Source organism: Mobula birostris, chromosome 26, assembly GCF_030028105.1.
Source record: "Mobula birostris isolate sMobBir1 chromosome 26, sMobBir1.hap1, whole genome shotgun sequence".
Lineage (NCBI taxonomy): Eukaryota > Metazoa > Chordata > Chondrichthyes > Myliobatiformes > Myliobatidae > Mobula > Mobula birostris.
This window is the reverse complement of record NC_092395.1, coordinates 22,657,061-22,675,022: the sequence shown is the minus strand read 5'-3', so window position 1 is coordinate 22,675,022 and position 17,962 is coordinate 22,657,061. Positions and strand designations below refer to the sequence as shown.

At 41.2% G+C, this 17,962-nt stretch overlaps 1 protein-coding gene across 3 annotated transcripts in view; it reads right to left on the bottom strand.

Annotated features, from left to right (window-relative positions):
- Positions 1-17,962, bottom strand: part of ncln (nicalin) — a 51,032-nt gene that overhangs the window by 22,125 nt on the left and 10,945 nt on the right. For 2 of the 3 annotated variants that reach the window (XM_072244040.1, XM_072244042.1), the window contains exons 2-5: positions 16,576-16,766; positions 15,185-15,332; positions 5,506-5,600; positions 1,980-2,060 (exon numbers count right to left, since the gene is read on the bottom strand). In XM_072244040.1, coding sequence (XP_072100141.1) covers positions 1,980-2,060; positions 5,506-5,600; positions 15,185-15,332; positions 16,576-16,766 — 515 coding nt within the window. The remainder of the gene's footprint in view (positions 1-1,979; positions 2,061-5,505; positions 5,601-15,184; positions 15,333-16,575; positions 16,767-17,962) is intronic. The other variant, XM_072244041.1, reaches the window with a different exon arrangement.

Here is a 17,962-nt window from a genome sequence, read left to right as displayed (position 1 = left end):
GGACATCCCAGTCTGCATCAGAAATGGTTAGTTTTCATGAAAGTTCATCAGCCTGTACCATTCACCATCTTGAATCACTCTACAGATACTACCTGACCTGTTGAATGGTTCTAGCATTCTATTTAATTTCAGATTTTGTTTCCCTTCTCCTCTGTTTTCATTTAGATTCTGTTTAAATTCCCTGCAGTCAGATCAGCTTTGGTGGTTGTGATTGAGATAGCAAAGTTCACAAGCAACACTGCGGCCTAGCGGTTAGTGTAATGCTTTACATGGCCAGTGATTAGGGTTCAGCTCCTGCCACTGCCTGTCAGGAATCTGTTTGTTTGTGACACTGTGGGTTTCCCCAGATGCTCTGGTTTCCTCCCAAATTCAAAGGTGTACGGATTAGCGTTAGTAAGTTGTGGTCATGCTATGTTGGTGCTGTAAGCATGGCAACACTTGCAGGCTGCACCCCCCCCCCCCCCCCCCCCCCAAAAGCATGCCTTCAGACTGTTGGTCACTTACACTAATGACACATTTCACTGTACGTTTCGACGTACATGTGACAAACTAATCTTTAATTCTTAAAACAACACACATCAAAGTTGCTGGTGAACGCAGCAGGCCAGGCAGCATCTCTAGGAAGAGGTACAGGCAACGTTTCGGGCCGAGACCCTTCATCAGGACTAACTGAAAGAAGAGGAAGTAAGAGATTTGAAAGTGGGAGGGAGAGGGTTTCTTAGCTATCTTAGTCATCACCACTACCTGGGTCTCTCTGTCTCGACCTTCTCATAGAAATTGCCTGTGTTTTCTTTCTTTCTATGCAACATGAAATGTTTCATTTCTAACTTTTTCCACTACTAATTCTGATAAAAAGCCATTGATCTGAAATATTGTTTATCTCTCTACAAATGATGCCTAACCTGTTGTGAACTTCAACATTTTTCATTTTTATTTCAAAATTTTAGCCCCCATAGTTCATTGTTTTTCAGTTTTAGGAACTACTTATTTATTTACATACTGCATGGAGTAGGCCTTCCAATCCTTTGAACCGTGCCACCCAGTAATCCTGGGATTTAATCCTGGCCTAATCATGGGACAATTTACAATGACCAATTAACCTACCAACTGGTACGTCTCTGGAATGCGGGAGAAATCCGGAAAGCCCGGAAGAAACCCATGCGTTCACAGGGAGAACATACAGACTCCTTACAGGCAACGATGGGAACTGTACCTCGGACGCTGGTACTGTAAAGCGTTGTGCTAACCACTATGCTAAAATGCTACCCCTTGTTTGAAGTGATCCACAATTAGACATGATTATACACAATACAGTTTAAACAGTAGAAATGCTCATCCTTCCCATGACTGAGAAGCTCAGCTGATTAAGCAATATACTTATTATAGAAGCAAAAGCTTAAAATAACAAGCAACATAGTAATGTCCAAGTCATGAGAGATAAAAAGCTAATGTTTTTTTTAAGCTCTCCACATGCTCTGCAGAGCTATTATACCTTGCTGGGTAATGGTTCTGTAGCAAATGTCTGGAAGTTTTCACATACAGATCTAGACTAACTGTCAACATGGTATTTGAGTATAGGAAAACATATAATTAAGTGCAAATGCAATCACGTTCATGTATTTTTCAGCCAATACATAATTTGGGACTGAAACAAACCTTAATCCCTCAACCCAAGATAATTAATGCCAGTTTAGTCATATTGCTATAGACTGCACCAGTTCAGATCACAATCCACGTGATATGGCTTAATACTACAACATTTTAGTTCCATTACCTGCCAGAGAGTTGTCTTGATACTCTAGGTACTTACAGTAAAGACCTCAGTGTTGGCTTTTGAATACAGGGTTAAAGTTCACATACAATTAACTGTAGACTTCACGGAAACCCTTTTGTCAGTGAAAAGCTTCAGAAAACAGATTTAAAATACACTATTAACAGCAATAATTATCCACTGAAGTGATAAAGAGAGTGGTACTTACAGGAGCCACTCCAAAGGAGTCATAGTGTGCGACAATTACAATAGTGGGAAGGTCCTCTCCACCCAGACCAGTCAATCTGCCCTACATGAAGAACAGAGGTATAGATTATCAGGACATACACTGCTTATAGTTTTAAGGAGTTACATTTGTTTAATTAGCTTAAAAAGGAATCACAAAGGGCAGAGCAAAAAAGACTAAAATAAGAGATGCTAAATTAATAACAGCTGTATTTCTGTGAATATATTGTAAATGAGAACATAATTCTGTAACTGTAGAAGTCAAGTAAACATGAAGATATACGAGCAAATGCCTACAGCATTAGTCAAGAGGAAGCCAACAGAAGAAAGTAGAGAGAACCAAAAACAGAAGTGTGAGACAATTTCATGCTGCAGTTTTAAAATCATTCAGACTCAGTTCATGCTATGGTATTCGACCCTTACTGTCACTATACATTTATATATCCCAAGTTCACTCAATAATGTTACTCTTTCAGCTGGTGCTACTTTAAAAGCTGCTCAGTATCTAGCTCTTCATCACATTTAGCCACTCCTCCTACTCCCTCTGTACTCATCAGGATTTTTCCCTGTTTCAACAGGATTATAACAAAAGCTGGGCAAGTATTGCAAGAAAATTAACTATTTTTGATTCTGACTCTCAAGATATTTTAAAAGAAGCACTTCATCTTACTGAAACAAATGTCCCTTCACTACACAGCCAATCTCCTCTCTGACATTTATTTTATCCCAATAAATAAAACTAAATATTTACATTCTGATTATTGGACGTGGAAGGGTTGTAGAGAATGAAACCTTCATGATGCTGATTTAGATTTCAAGGTAAATTTCTGATATTGTCCACCTGTCAGATCTTCCTGTCTTCCGGGCAGGTGGTAAGAGTGGGCTCCCTCACCTCTGCCCCTCAACACAGGTTCCTCAGGGCCGTGTCCTAAGCCCCTCCTTTACCCTCTGTATATCCATGACTGTGTTGCACCCACAGCTCCAATCTGCTAATTAAATTTGCTGATGATACTACATTGATTGGATTAATCTCAAATAATAACGAGGCAAGCCTACACCCTGACACAGTGATGTCAAGAAAACAACCTCTCACACAATGTTGCAAAAATAAAGCAGCTGGTTGTGGACTACAGGAGGAATGGAGACAGGCTAACTCCTATAGACATAAATGGACCTGGAGTTGAGAGGGTGAACAGCTTTAAGTTCCTCGGCATACACATCACCGAGGATCTCACTTGGTCTGTACATACTGGCTGTGTGGTGAAAAAAGTACAACAGCATCTCTTTCACCTCAGACGGTTTAAGAAGTTTGGTATGGGCCCCCAAATCCTAAGGACTTTCTACAGGGGCACAATTGAGAGCATCCTGATTGGCTGTATCACTGCCTGGTATGGGAACTGTACTTCCCTCAATTGCAGGACTCTGCAGAGAGTGGTGTGGACAGCCCAGCGCATCTGTAGATGTGAACTTCCCACTATTCAGGATGTAAAAAGGGCCTGAAGGATCACTGGGGACCTGAGTCACCCCAATCACAAACTGTTCCAGCTACTACCATCTGGGAAACGGTACCACAGCATAAAAGCCAGGACCAACAGGCTCTGGGACAGCTTCTTCCACCAGGCCATCAGACTGATTAATTCAATTGTATTTCTGTGTTATATTGACTGTCCTGTTGTACATACTATTTATTATAAATTACTATAAATTGCAAATTGCACATATAGATGCAGATGTAAAGATTTTTACTCATGTATATGAAAGATGTAAGTAATAAAGTCAGTTCAATTCAATCAAGTTTCAGCAATGGTGAGAAAGAGTTGATTCTTTCAGTTAGTCCTGACGAAGGGTCTCGGCCCGAAACGTCAATTGTACCTCTTCTTAGAGATGCTGCCTGACCTGCTGCGTTCACCAGCAACTTTTACGTGTGTGACTTCAGTTCTTTGCAGGAATGGGACCCGTTCTCGGGGTTTCAGGACTGGCTGTTGTTTGGCACACCAAGGGGTCGGCCGAAAGTCTGGCTCGGATTTGGAAGCCTAAGATCTCGGGGCTCTGGAGACGGGCGGATCGAGGGTCGGTGTCATGGTAGGAGACCTATGTGTTGTCGGGGAGTCGGAAAATCACCTGCTGTGTGCCCAAAGACCCTGGATCTTTGAGAACAGAGCTCGGAAAAAGCGACGTAATGGGCTTTCATCATTGCAAACCAGTGCATTGTTTATTATGTCTCCCCGCTCGCTAGGAAAACCAGAGACACCTCCTTCTTCGGGGGGGGGGGGAGAGAGGGGGGGGGAGAGAGGGGGGGGGAGAGAGGGGGGGGGAGAGAGGGGGGGGGAGAGAGGGGGGGGGGAGAGAGGGGGGGGGGGAGAGAGGGGGGGGAGAGAGGGGGGGGAGAGAGGGGGGGGGAGAGAGGGGGGGGAGAGAGGGGGGGGGAGAGAGGGGGGGGGAGAGAGGGGGGGGAGAGAGGGGGGGGGAGAGAGGGGGGGGGAGAGAGGGGGGGGGAGAGAGGGGGGGGGAGAGAGGGGGGGGGAGAGAGGGGGGGGGAGAGAGGGGGGGGGAGAGAGGGGGGGGGAGAGAGGTGGGGGGGAGAGAGGTGGGGGAGAGAGGTGGGGGAGAGAGGTGGGGGAGAGAGGTGGGGAGAGAGAGAGAGAGAGCCAGCCATATGTCGAAAGCCGAGTGAACAATGCAGTCTTTGGGGTAACCGCAAGTCTGTGTCTTTGCTATAGCTTTGCTCATGCTTGAGTGCTTGGTGGAGGGTGCTGATGCTTTTTTTTTGCTGGTGGGGGAGGGGGGATCGTTGCTAGCTGCTGCTTACGTACGTGAGGGAGGGGAGCTGGGGGGGGGCTTTGGGGTTCTTACATTTAACTGTCGTTCATTCTTTGGGACTCCCCTCTGTTTATCGTGGATGTTTGCAAAGAAAAAGCATTTCAGGATGTACATTGTATACATTTCTCTGACATTAAATTGGACCTTTGAACTTTGCTGTGTTATGATGGAATGCCATTGGTCTGAAATATTAACTGCTTCTCCATAGATTCTGTCTGATTATTTCCAACACTTGTTTTTATTTAGGATTTCCACCATCTTTAGTATTTTGCTGACCTATCATTAGATTCTTATTGGGCAAGTATATAAAAGGATTAGGGGAACATGTTAAGTAAAATGGAGCTGAAGAAATCAGTCATAACCGAATTTCAATGGCTGGCCAGACAGAATGCAGTTCAATCTCCATATTCTTGTGCCTAATAGTTATGGAAGGTGCCATATGTTCAGTGAGGGAAAACATCTTTGAACACCAGCTGAAGTCTGTGATGAGGAAAAATATCCAATTTAAGCCGTAAGAACACAACACTGTGGGATTAGATTTCACAGCCTAGCTTTTTGGTCTGTTTTATTTTAAATAACTTCAGACCAGCCAAGTGCTTGGTGACGGTACTATTTGGCAGTATATATTTCACTTGTAGCATCATCACCAATTATTCAGAAATGCAATGAGTAGAGTAATTCCAATTTACCTCAAGGCTGGTTATTGACCAGTCGTTAATGGCTTTGCTCTGGGCTCCACTTGTGACCATCTGAAAGCCATTAGCTGTCGCTGTATGCAAGAGAACTGAGGGAGAAACAAATTGAATTTTATTCATTGTATCATGGTACTGGTAGAGTCAAGAAACACAAAATGCACAGAACAGTAAACCTTCAATATTTCACTTCCTGACTATTCAAAAGTTTCAATGATTCAGCATCTGCTCACAATGTGATGCCTCCCGTGCTCCCCAAAACTTGCTGGCGGCCTAGCTCCTGCACTCCACAGAAATTCACTGGGGTGACTGAAATGTTTATCATACTATGTAAAACAAAGTGCATTGGGATATTATTAAGAATAATATCCAATAGTCTGGAAAATCTGTGAATCCTGATCATGCCAAATTAATCTATTAGTATTAATGCATTATGGGCATAAAATTACTCAAACACTTCAAACTGTGCCACCACTAGCACCTGCAGAATGATGAACACAGCTCAGAATGCCTCAGACAGGAATAAAGTCTGCCAGTACAGTGCTTTATTTTAATTAAATGGACAAGTTATGGCAATTTTGGAAACAATTTATTCCAGGGGACAGGACATATAAGTATTTGTATAGGAGGGCCTGATGAGGGATAGTCAACATTGTTTTGTGTGTGACTAATCTTAACAGTTTTTCCAGGAGGTTACCAGGAAAGTCGATGAAGAAAAGGCAGTGGACGTTGTCTACGTGAACTTTAGTAAGGCCTCTGACGAAATCCCACATGGGTGGCTGGTCCAAAAGGGTCAGTCGCTTGGCATTCTGGATGAAGTAGTAAACTGGATTCAATATTGGTTCTGTGGGAGAAGCCAGAGGGTGGTTGTAGATGGTTGCTTATCTGACTAGAAGCCTGTGGCTAGTGGTGTGTTGCAGGGATCAATGCTGGTCTGATGTTGTTTCTTATCTATATTATGGTTGTGGATGATAATGTTATAAACTGGATCAACAAATCTGCAGATGACACCAAGGCTGGGGGCATAGCGGACAGCAAGGAAGGCTATCAAAGCTTGCAGCGTAATCTGGACTAGCTGGAAACAACATGCTGAAAAATGGCAGATGGAATTCAATGCAGACAAGTGTGAGGTGTTGCTCTTTGGAAGGACAAACCAGGGTAGGGTTTACACAGTGAATGATAGGGGACTGAGGAGTGTGGTAGAACAAAGGGACCTGGGAGTACAGGTCCATAATCCCTTGAAAGCAACATTACAGGTAGATAGGCTGGTGAAGAGAGTTTTTGGCACATGGCATTCAAATATCAAAGTATTGAGTACAGGGGTTGAGATGTTATGTTGAGGTTGTTGAGGCTGAATTTGGAGTATTGTGTATAGTTCTGGTCACCTACTTACAGGAAAGATGTCAATAAGATTGAAAGAGTACAGAGAAAATTTACTGGGATGTGCTGAGATCTGAGGATCTGAGTTATAGGGAAAGGTATAATAGGTTAGGACTTTATTCCCTGGAATTTAAGAGAATAAGAGGGGATTTGATAGAGACATACAACATTATGAAGGGTATAGAAAGGGTAAATGCAAGCAGGCTTCTGATTTTATTTCAGGGTATTTTCTGCAGTCTTAGATGAACAGCTTGATGTGAAAAGCTGGTAAAGGCATGGCTTTGTGTATATAACTGATTAAGATAACAACATCATGTTCAATTCCTGCTTTATGCCATTTTCAGTAACCTTGGCTGGCAAAAAAAAAGGAATTTACTTTGGGTGTAAAAAAGCGTGAAACAAAAGATCCTTGTGACTGACTGCCATCCAATGAACACTGCTATGCCTATGTGGACAGTGGACACAGAAAAAGAGTAGAATTCACTATGGGCATTCCACAGTCAAATGTGAGACACCAGAACTCATTATCTGTGAATTGTACCAAGATACAAAACAAAGCTTCTAGGAGAAAAGGAGAAAGACAGCATGGCATTTTCACTAGATATGTACATGATACATGTTTGCCCTTTTTAGGGTCATAGACCACTACGGCACAGAAATAGATCTTTTAGCCCATCTAGACAGTGCTGAACTATTTTCTGCCTAATATTATCGACTTGCACCTGGACCATACCCGTCCAATCCATGTACATTTCCAAGCTTCTCTTAAATGTTGCAATCGAACCCGCAGCCACTAGTTCCACTGGCAACTCGTTCTACACTTGCATCACCCCGAGTGAAGAAGTTCCCCTCCGGTTCCCCTTAAATTCTCTTTTGATATTACTATACACAGCTCACAATGTTGTGTTGAACTAATTACATCATGATACTTTCTCTATGCACATGGTCCAAACCCCTCCATCTTAGGCATATTCAAGTTCCTATCTAGGAGCCCCTTACCACCACTAACTCTGGCAGTACAGACCACGGATGATTTTACTCTATGTTAATAAAAATCTTGCCTGTATACTCTTTTGAGCTCCATCACTTCACCTAAAATGCATGTTTTCTGGTATGAGATATTTTGACCATGGAAAAAAAGGAGCTGGCTGTCTATAGGCTGGCATGCCTATGTTTCTCTTAAGAATACCAGCTGCCATTAGATCTCCCCCTTAGTCTCTGCCACTTAAACCACAGTTTAATCTAATCTACTCCTTACAGCACACAACCTCTAACACAGGCACTATTTTGGTCAACCTTTACTGAACCCTCTCCACTGCCTCCAAATCCTTCTTACAATGGGGAGGTCAGAATGCAGAGTAACCAGAGTTCTATACAGCTGCAACACAACTCCTTGATTCTTGAACTCAATGCTTTGCCTAATAAAGGCAAACATGCTGTATGCTTCCTCTATTACCCTGTTGAATTGTACAGCCACTTTCAGCAAGCTATGAACTTGAACTTCAAGAACCCTCTGTGCATCAATGTTGCTAAAGGTCCTGCCACTAACCGTGCACTTCCCTATTACATTTGATCTCCCAAAGTGCAACACCTCACCAGGATTAGACTCCTTCTGTGATCTCACTGTCTATATCTGCAACTCATCCATATCCTGCTGTACCTTTTGGCAAATTGACAGTCACACCCACGAGGACATACGATGATTTGCCAAAAATTATTTTACATAGAAATTCATGACTCAGGCAGAATTATATCTAAAATGGTTACCAGTAATGAAGGAAGACCTAACCCGGTAGTCAACAGTACAATTATTGTATGTTAAAATATTAACAGAACTTTTTCCAATTGTGCTGCAGCACATTTTCACTGATTTATTCAACAATTAAAAGTAGTAACATGAACAAAGTAATCATTTGGCATACACTTCAAAGTACCTTTTACTGTCAGCCTTTAAATGATACATTTCCTGTTGTGTTCTTTTCCCTGCAAAAGCGCCACGTATTTTATTTAAGTATAATAAACTATCCCCCCAAATTGTACCATATTAATCCCAAACTCAAACAGCTGCATTTTCATCACATTTCCAACACCATCTACTGTCCTTTGTTGCTGGGGTTTCAGAAGAGATGCTATCGAAATGGCAGCGATTGTTATGTTCTACACATTTTTTGTGTCCTTTATACCCTTTCATTCAGGAGCCCTACAATAGACAGCTCAGCTGTCACAAGAACAGCCAAATACATTTGCTTGAACCAGAATTACACAAATAGCAAAAGAACAGTACAATCACAACCTGAATCACTCATTCCTCTTACTACCTCTTGCAAAGTGAAGGGCATAATTGGGTGGAAAGTGAAAATTCCGCCAATCACCAAATTTTACTCCTACCTTAACAGTGTTGTTGGGCTTTTTTTGTTGAAGTTTATATTTTAGGCCATAACATTGCAGTTTTCCCACTTTTAGAAGGCTAGAATAAGGGATATAGCAGCAGTTTAGTATTTACTGGAAGCAAGCATCCTTAAGTGCATGGATAATTAACAAGAAAAAAAAACTGTCTATTATCCATATTCAATGTGTGATGAAAAACCAAGTTATCAGAAGATTGATGCTAATGAGAGAGATAAGTGAGACAATGGAGAAACATTCAAAAATGTTAATGAGAGAGGAGAAAGAAATAACGGAAAGAGACACCAGTCCGAGTATTGACAGACCGACTGCTTTGAACCTGAACAGTTTTGAAGTTTGATGGACAGGCGATACCCCAGCAGGGGGATAAAAAGAACAGGTTCGCTAAGGCAAGACACACCACGAGATCACGAGATAACGAGACCCTGGAAAAGCGGTGTGCCCCCACAAGTTGGTGGAGTTTGGAGGTCTGGTTGTGGGAACCAACCATAGACGCACAGGGTGAAAAGGTACGATCGGCGGGAACCTGGTGTGTTTGTCCGCCCTTGCCTGGGTGTCGGGTTCACTGCGGAAGAACGGTCGTATCCGGAACGGAGGGTTCACAGTCGGTGACCACAGAAGACATAAAAGGGTTCACCCGAAAGCTAACTGCGAAGAACAAAGGTCTGTTTGAATCAGAATTTGCATATCTCCCTCTCTCTCTCTCTCTCTCTCCAACAGCACAACAGTGATTACTGCGAACTGTACTAAGCTGAACTGAACTCTGCGTCACTTGAGACTGACCATTTTACCCCTAGACTGCGATAGAGCTTGTTTGATTCCTATTACCCTAGTTCTGTGTACACGTGTGTTTTATCATTGCTAACCTGTTGCATTTATATCCTTATGATTAGAGTACTGTGTTACTTATTTCTTTAATAAAACTTTCTTAGTTCCAGTAATCCAGACTCCAACTAAGTGGTCCACTTCTGCTGGTTTGGCAACCCAGTTACGGGGTACGTAACAAATGTTAATGATAATACTGAGCACATCATTCTTAGAGTGCAGTAAGATGGACTGAAGACTTTAGTCAGCAAGGTTATATTTTCAGTTTTACAATTTGCTTAATTTAATTTTAAATTCTTAACTTTGTGGTTTTAAAATGGAGTGGAAGGTAAGAAAATCTCCCACCGACCTATGAACAATTAAGAGCAGAAGTGAACCCACAAAAAGCATCCAGTCTAGATGGGGTACCTGGCCAATTATTAAAGACCTGTGTTGATCAGCTGGCTGGACTGTTCACTGAGATCTTTAATCCCTCGCTTTGGCAGTGTGTGGTACCTACCTGTTTCAAGGAGGCTTCAATTATATCCGAGAAGAACATAGTGACCAGTCTCAATGGCTATTGCTCAGTAGCAGTTACATCGACAATGATGAAGTGCTTTGAGAGGTTAGTGATGAAACTTCTGCCTGAGAAGCAACTTAGATCCATTCCAATTGGCCTACCGCAGCAACAGGTCCACAGTAGACATCATCTCATTGGCTCTTCTTTCAACCCTGGATCACCTGGACAGCAAAGAGCTCAGCATTCAAGGCCATCATCCCCTCAAGACTCATCAATAAGTTCCAAGACCTTGGCCTCAATACCTCCTTGTGCAACTGGATTTTCGATTTCCTCTGTTGTAGACCACAGTCAGTTCAGATTGGCAACAAAATCTCCTCCACAATCACCATCAGCACAGGTGCTTAGTCCCCTATTTCACCCACTTTACACTTATGACTGTGTGGCTATGCACAGCACCAATGCCATACTCAAGTTTGCTGATGACACCACTGTCATAGGCCGAATCAATGGCGTTGATGAGTCAGCATTTAGGAGGGAGATTGTAAAATCTAGCTGAGTGGTATCATAACAACTACCTCTTACTCAATATCAGCAAGACCAAGTAGCCAATTATAGACTTCAGGAGGAGGAAACCTGAGGTCCATGAGCCAGTCCTCAACCGAGGATCAGAGGTAGAGATGGTTAGCAATTTTAAAATCTTCGGTGTTCTATAGATGCACTGTGGAGAGTGAATTGACTGACTGCATCACAGCCAGGTATGGAAACACCAATGCCTTTGCAAAAAATATCCTATAAAAAGTAACGGATCTGGTCTAGTCCATCACGGGTAGAGTCCTCCTAACCTCTGAGCACATCAATATGAAATGCTGTTGCAGGAAAGCAGCATCTATCAAGAGGGACCCCCACCACCCAGGACGTGCTTTTTTCTTGCTGCTGCCATCAGGCAGAAGGTACAGGAGCCTCAGGACTCACACCATGTCCAGGAACAGTTACCACCCCTCACCCATCAAGCTCTTGAACCAAATGGGAAAACTTCCCCCAACTTCAACTGCCCCATCTTTGAAATGTTCCCCACAATCAATGGACTCACTTTCAAGGACTCATCTCATTGCTTATTTATTTATTATTATTATTTCTTCTTTTTGTATTTGCCCAGTTTGTTGTCTTCTGCACTCAGGTTGAATGGCCTAGTTCGGTGGTCTGTCATTGATTCTGCCATGGTTATTATTCTGTAAATTTATTGAATATGCCCACAAGAAAATGAACTTCAGGGTTGTATGTGGTGATATATATATATATACACACATACACTTTGATAACAAATTTACTTTGAACTTTGAAGAAATGAATTGACAAAGTATGCCACTGTGCTTCTCAATATTCATGAAAGCATGATCGGCTCGGCTCTGAATATGAACTCAGAGCAGGAGTACAATTTGCTCTGCTGTTAAGATCCCAGTTAATCTGACTGTAACCACAACTTCACATTCCAGTCTACCCCAGTAACCTTTTAACCCCTCCCTTATCAAGTAGCTATCTACCTTTATTTTAAACATATCCAAAGAAACTTCCAATGAGGAAGGCAGCTCCAAAGATTGGATCTTCAGAAAAAAAAATGATTGTTTCATCCATCTTAAATAGCAGCCTCTTTTTGAAACAGTGAATTCCATTTATGAACTCCCCTTTAAGAGGAAGTTTCCTCTCTTCACAGCCTGTCAAGATACATTTCAATCTAGTCCTGCTGCACTTTTCTAAATACCAGACACAAGCTTAACCTGTCTATCCTTCCTAATAAGACAACCTGGATACTGCTGTAATAAATGTCTGGATTGCTTCCAATACATTAAAATAGAAAATGCTGGAAACACTCAAGGTCAAGCAGCACTTGTGGAAAAAGAAACAGAATTAATGATTCAGGCCTTAAGACCCATTGCCAGTTCCACAGTTAAGGATGTTGCTTCAGGGTGATCCTGGAGTGGGAGGGGAACTATCCATTTGTCAGTTCCCAGAGAGACCACCTGACAATTACATCAGACAAAGGAAAGTCTGCTGCAAGAATACAAACACAAACCAGTCACATGCAAATTAGCACTGCATGAATACGATCAGATAATTAAATGTATGGCTTAAAGGTTGGACCAGGAGAAAAGGGTTTTATTTTCTGGCACAAATATACTAATTCAGGGGAAATTCACCCATCTTATGACAGATACTGCATGCATTCAGAAAAACCAACATTCAATTTTGTCTCTGTACTTTTTTTTTCCCAAAACCATGAATCTAATTATAATTATATTTGTGTGTACTGCCCTTTCTTGACAGACTTCAGTTATTATTATCCATTTCAATATCATGCATAAGATAGAGCTTGTACTGGGTTGGAGCAGGTGTCCTTGTATTACAAGGCAAGGCATTAAACCAAATGGGGTGAGATGGTGGGTAACAACTTCCGATAAGGGAAAATTTAGAACAGATAAAGATAAAACAAAGTGATAGTGGAGAACACAAATAGAAAAAGATATTTGAGACATATTCAGTGACTTTGTTTCCAAGTTTTTTATGGTACAGAATTATTTAAATTCATCACCTTCTAAGTGATGAAATTTCTCATCTCAGTTCCATTCACTTCACCTTGAGACTGTGGTGCCCGATTCTAGACTTTCCAGCCAGCAGAAAGATTCCCCCAGCACCCAGCCAAGTCAGATTGTTGTTTTGTTTCTCTGAGGTGAATCTCATATTTTTTAGAACCCAAGTTTTTCCAAACTTTTTCTGAACCCAATACTGAGCAATTCCATCTCTCATCAAACAACAGCCCTAACAGTTTGCTGAACCTTCACTAATCAGTATATGTCTTAGGAAGAATATCAAAGTGGAGGTTTTAATGGGATATAGACTGGTTAAGTGAATGGGCAAGGGCACAGATAATGGCACATAATGTCGAAACAATACATGGCTGTCCACTTTTAAGATTGAAAAGTGTTGGTCAAATAGAGACAAAAGTCTTACTTTCTAGAGTTAAATTTATAACTTTACATAAGGAATCTAATGATGTTCGGGCATGACGAGATATTTTATTAAATGACAGCCCTGTGAATGATGGTCCTACAGTTAGTAATAGAAGAGCATTCATACAATAGAGACCAGGACTACTGACGTAATTGGCACATCACAAGTCTAATTCTACTCCACCCGGTTCCCACTCAGTCACTCTTTTACCTCAATACCTTTTTGTGCAATTGGATTTTGGATTTCCTAACTTGTAGACCCCAGTCAGATTATATTGAAAACAACATCTCCTCCATGATCTCTAATCAGCACAGGTGCACCACAGGGCTGTGTGCTTGGTCTCTTGCTCTACTCACTTTACACCTAACTGTGTGGCTAAGCACAGCTCCAATGCCATATTCAAGTTTGCTGATGACACCACTGTTGTGGGCTGAATCAAAGGTGGTGATGAACAACCATACAGAAGGGAGACTGAAAATGTGGCTGCGTAGTGTCATAACAACACTCAATTTCAGCAAGACCAAGGAACTGATTATAGATTTCAGGAGAGGGGAACCAGAGGTCCATGAGCCAGTACTCATCAGAGGATTACAGGTGGAGAGGGTTAGCAGCTTTAAATTCCTGTGTGTCACTATTTCAGTAGACCTGTCCAGGACCCAGCATGTAAGTGCATTTGCGAAGAAAGCACGGCAGCACCTCTGCTTCCTAAGAGACTGCAGATATTTGGCACAACATCTAAGATGCTGATAAACTTTTATAGATATATAGTAGAGAGTGTATTGACTGGCTGCATCACAGACTGGTATGGAAACACTAAAGGTTTTGATGGGGAAAATCCTACGAAAGGTAGTGGATTTGGCCCAGTATGTCATAGGTAAAGCCCTCTCAACCATTGAGCATCTCTACATGAAACATTGTTGTAGGAAAGCAAGTATCCATCATCAGAGATCACCACCACCCAGATCATGCTCTTTTCTTGCTGCTGCCATTAGGTAGAAGGTACAAGAGCCTCAAGACTCACACCACCAGGTTCAAAAACAGTTACTACCCCTCATCCATTAAGTTCTTGAATAAATGGGGATAACTATACTCAATGGTCCTATCATTGAAATGTTCCCACAACCAATGATCTCACTATTAAAGACTGCTTATAGCACAGTTTGTCTTCTGCCCTCTGGTTGATCTTTCTTTGATCCCGTTATAGTTACTATTCTATAGACTTGTTGAGTATGCCCACAAGAAAATTAATCTCATAGTTGTATATGACTTATAGGTACTTTGACAATAAAATTTACTTTGAACTGTGGTACAACCAAGATATATTAATGGCAGCCAGTTCCAGAATGGAGGCAACTCACTTGCTGTCCATTCTCTCACAGTAAGACTAAAACAAAGACTTCAACAGAACCCACCCAATGAAGCAAAATTTGAACCTTTAAAAAGCATCCACAAAGCAGGATCCACTTGCAGAGGGAAAGCAATCAGGTAATAGAACACAGGTTGTTGAAACTCTGCCTGCCTTGTCTTACTTGAAACTCAGATGAAATAGGTTCAACTTACCTTCTGCAGCTGAAGAAGTGCCCTGTGATACAGAAGCCGAACGTGTTTGTTCATGTATAGATAAGAGCTCATCATCTTCCAAGGCGAAGTACACTGGTACAATTGTCTCTGTCGCCAAAAGTTCTGGCTCGATTTCCATAAACTGCTGCTAATTTAAAAAAATGTCAGTCTAGTAATTATTATTAAATTAGGGAAGTGCCAAATTCTATCAATTTAAAATTACCCAAAGTGCTGCTTTCCTGAAGATTATCACTAAATAAGGAATATGTAGGGAATCACTCAATAGTAACATGCTTTAGTAAAATGTCTTTATTTTTAACTCCATTCAACTCAGGCAAAACCAAAGGTAACATTACATTGTACAACTCAGAAGAGGAGCTATCATAGAAGATGATGTCCACAACTTGTTACCATATCAAATTCTATTATTTACTTATTGAGCCAGAGGGCCCAGATGTCAAAGATTTTGAATTAAAAAATTAGGCCAAGTAAGATTTGACATTACAAATATTCAAGGTTCAAATCTTTTTATATATTTTAAAATATTTAATTGTGGAAAGTATGACATGCATTTAGCTTTATTTACTGTTATTCCTTAAGCTTCATTTCACAGTTTAAAAAAAAAACTTTATGTTCAAAAATGGGGAATGTCAGTACAGGTGAGAACAGAAAACACTTATTTTAGATGTTCACCATTAGAATCATGCCTAGCAGACACTTTCAACATTGTTTCATTAGATACAGATTAAAATAACTTCTTTTCCTGCCGCAGAAACTTCCTCACCTCCAACTTCAGAAGGACCAGTATAATATTTCTCCAATTCATACATTTACTTCTCTAAGTAAAATGCCAATTTTTGTAAAATGAGGGACCATTTTATGCCGTTGGACCTATTTTATATTGATTGGAAGCTGACAGTAGATGGACACTGCCTCACGATACATGTCCCATTGCCTCTCAAAAGTTCAACTTTATGTCCCGGTTGTGAGAGGTGGAAATGGGTAAGGCTGGCCAACAGGGCTCTGGTGAAGCTGTATAGGCCAATCTCCTGTACAGTAGATATAATGGATTCCAGAAACATTGATGAACTCTAACCATACCATCAACTCTAGACAATGGAGATAGCAGGTCACCAATGGCCTTTGGTTCACTGGGAGCTACAAGGCCAAGAAGAAGACATATCCCATTAACAACACAAATTCACTGTGCTACCCACCATCTACTTATGTGTATATAAAACACAAATAAATTTACTGCTGTAATGCTAACCAAACAAATCAACAAAAACTGTAAGACTTGTAATTACTCCAAGGTATCTCTTAATCCTTTCGTACTTCTATGTGGTAGTTTTCTATAGAACAAATGATAAAATTAAAGAAAGCTGCATTACCTGAATAATATCCTGAGGCATCATTGACATGTTCTGGGGCAGAATTATCACCACTGCCCCAGCACTTTGTCGTATGGCTTCCTGAAATTTGTCAAATGAAAATTCTGCTAATCTCATGAGCACGCACCTGCGGCTCAGCACGTCAGCTTCAATTGTTCGTGCTTCTGTATTCAGCACAGCATTCCTTGTACCTGAAAATGAACAGCTTTTTAAGTAGCCATCAACAAACATCATGTCCGCAGTTGTCCACCTAGCAACGTGAAAGTAATTAGAATAAATTGAATGTGGTGTCAGTCACCCAATTCCTTTATACTGGAGGCGAAAAATATTCTGTACACAAAATGATCTCCCAGCAAGAGATCTTGATGCACATTGCTCTTTGCCCTACGGCAGTTGTGTGCACTTATGGTAAGTCATTTGCTGCTGCAAACAACAGTAAGTAAACCAAGGGCCTTTTAGGCAGTAGATTAGACCTGCTAACTTCTGCGACTGCAGTTATGCACTATTCAGGGCATCAAATTTACCATCAGTAATGGTTGTGAAGTGTTAATAACCAATGATTATGGAATTGTAGCAGAGTGGTTACATTATGATACTGGCAGTTGGAATTCTGAAGCATCAATCCAGAGGCACTAACCAGGGCAGCTGTTGATGTTAATTTCAAACAACAAAATCAAGTTCGGAATTTTAAAAAGCTCCCCCACAATGACTGTGAAACTTCATTGTGAAAAAGGAGGAGATCAGCCATTCTTTACCCAGTCCAGCCTGTATAAAAGTACAGGTCCATCACTATGGCGGACCTTGAATCATCTCATGGGCAACGGGCAATAAACACTGGTATTATCAATAACGCTCACACTCAGTGAGTTAATAAATAAATAGTGTGAAGTATATGCAAGTTATAGATAACCCAAAGACAGGAAAAAAAGTAACTAGCACAGACTGGAGTTGGGTTGCAACATTTACTGCATTTTAAGTTAGTTATTACTTTTTTGTAACTTCCTCTTTCTCTCAAGCTCCACTCTTTGTTTTGCACTTTTATCTTTTTCGTCATACACCTAGCAAGCCTCTGGCATTGAAATTAAAAATACACTCTAGATGCTGTAAATCTGAAATAAAACAGAAAATGTTGGAACCACTCAGCAGGTCAGGCCACATTTGTGGGAAGAGAAACAAATATTTCATGTCAAAGATTCTTCATTAGATCCGGATATTAGAGCAAAGCCTCTTACATTGCCTTCTATGGCAATTTATTAATCTTCAGGATCTCCAGAGAATGAAACTGTACCTGTCGCTGGCATCTCCTACCCACTAATTTCCACAACTTTGAACTAATGGTTGGCATTATCTTCAAGATGACTTAATCAACATCTTTGACACTCTTTAC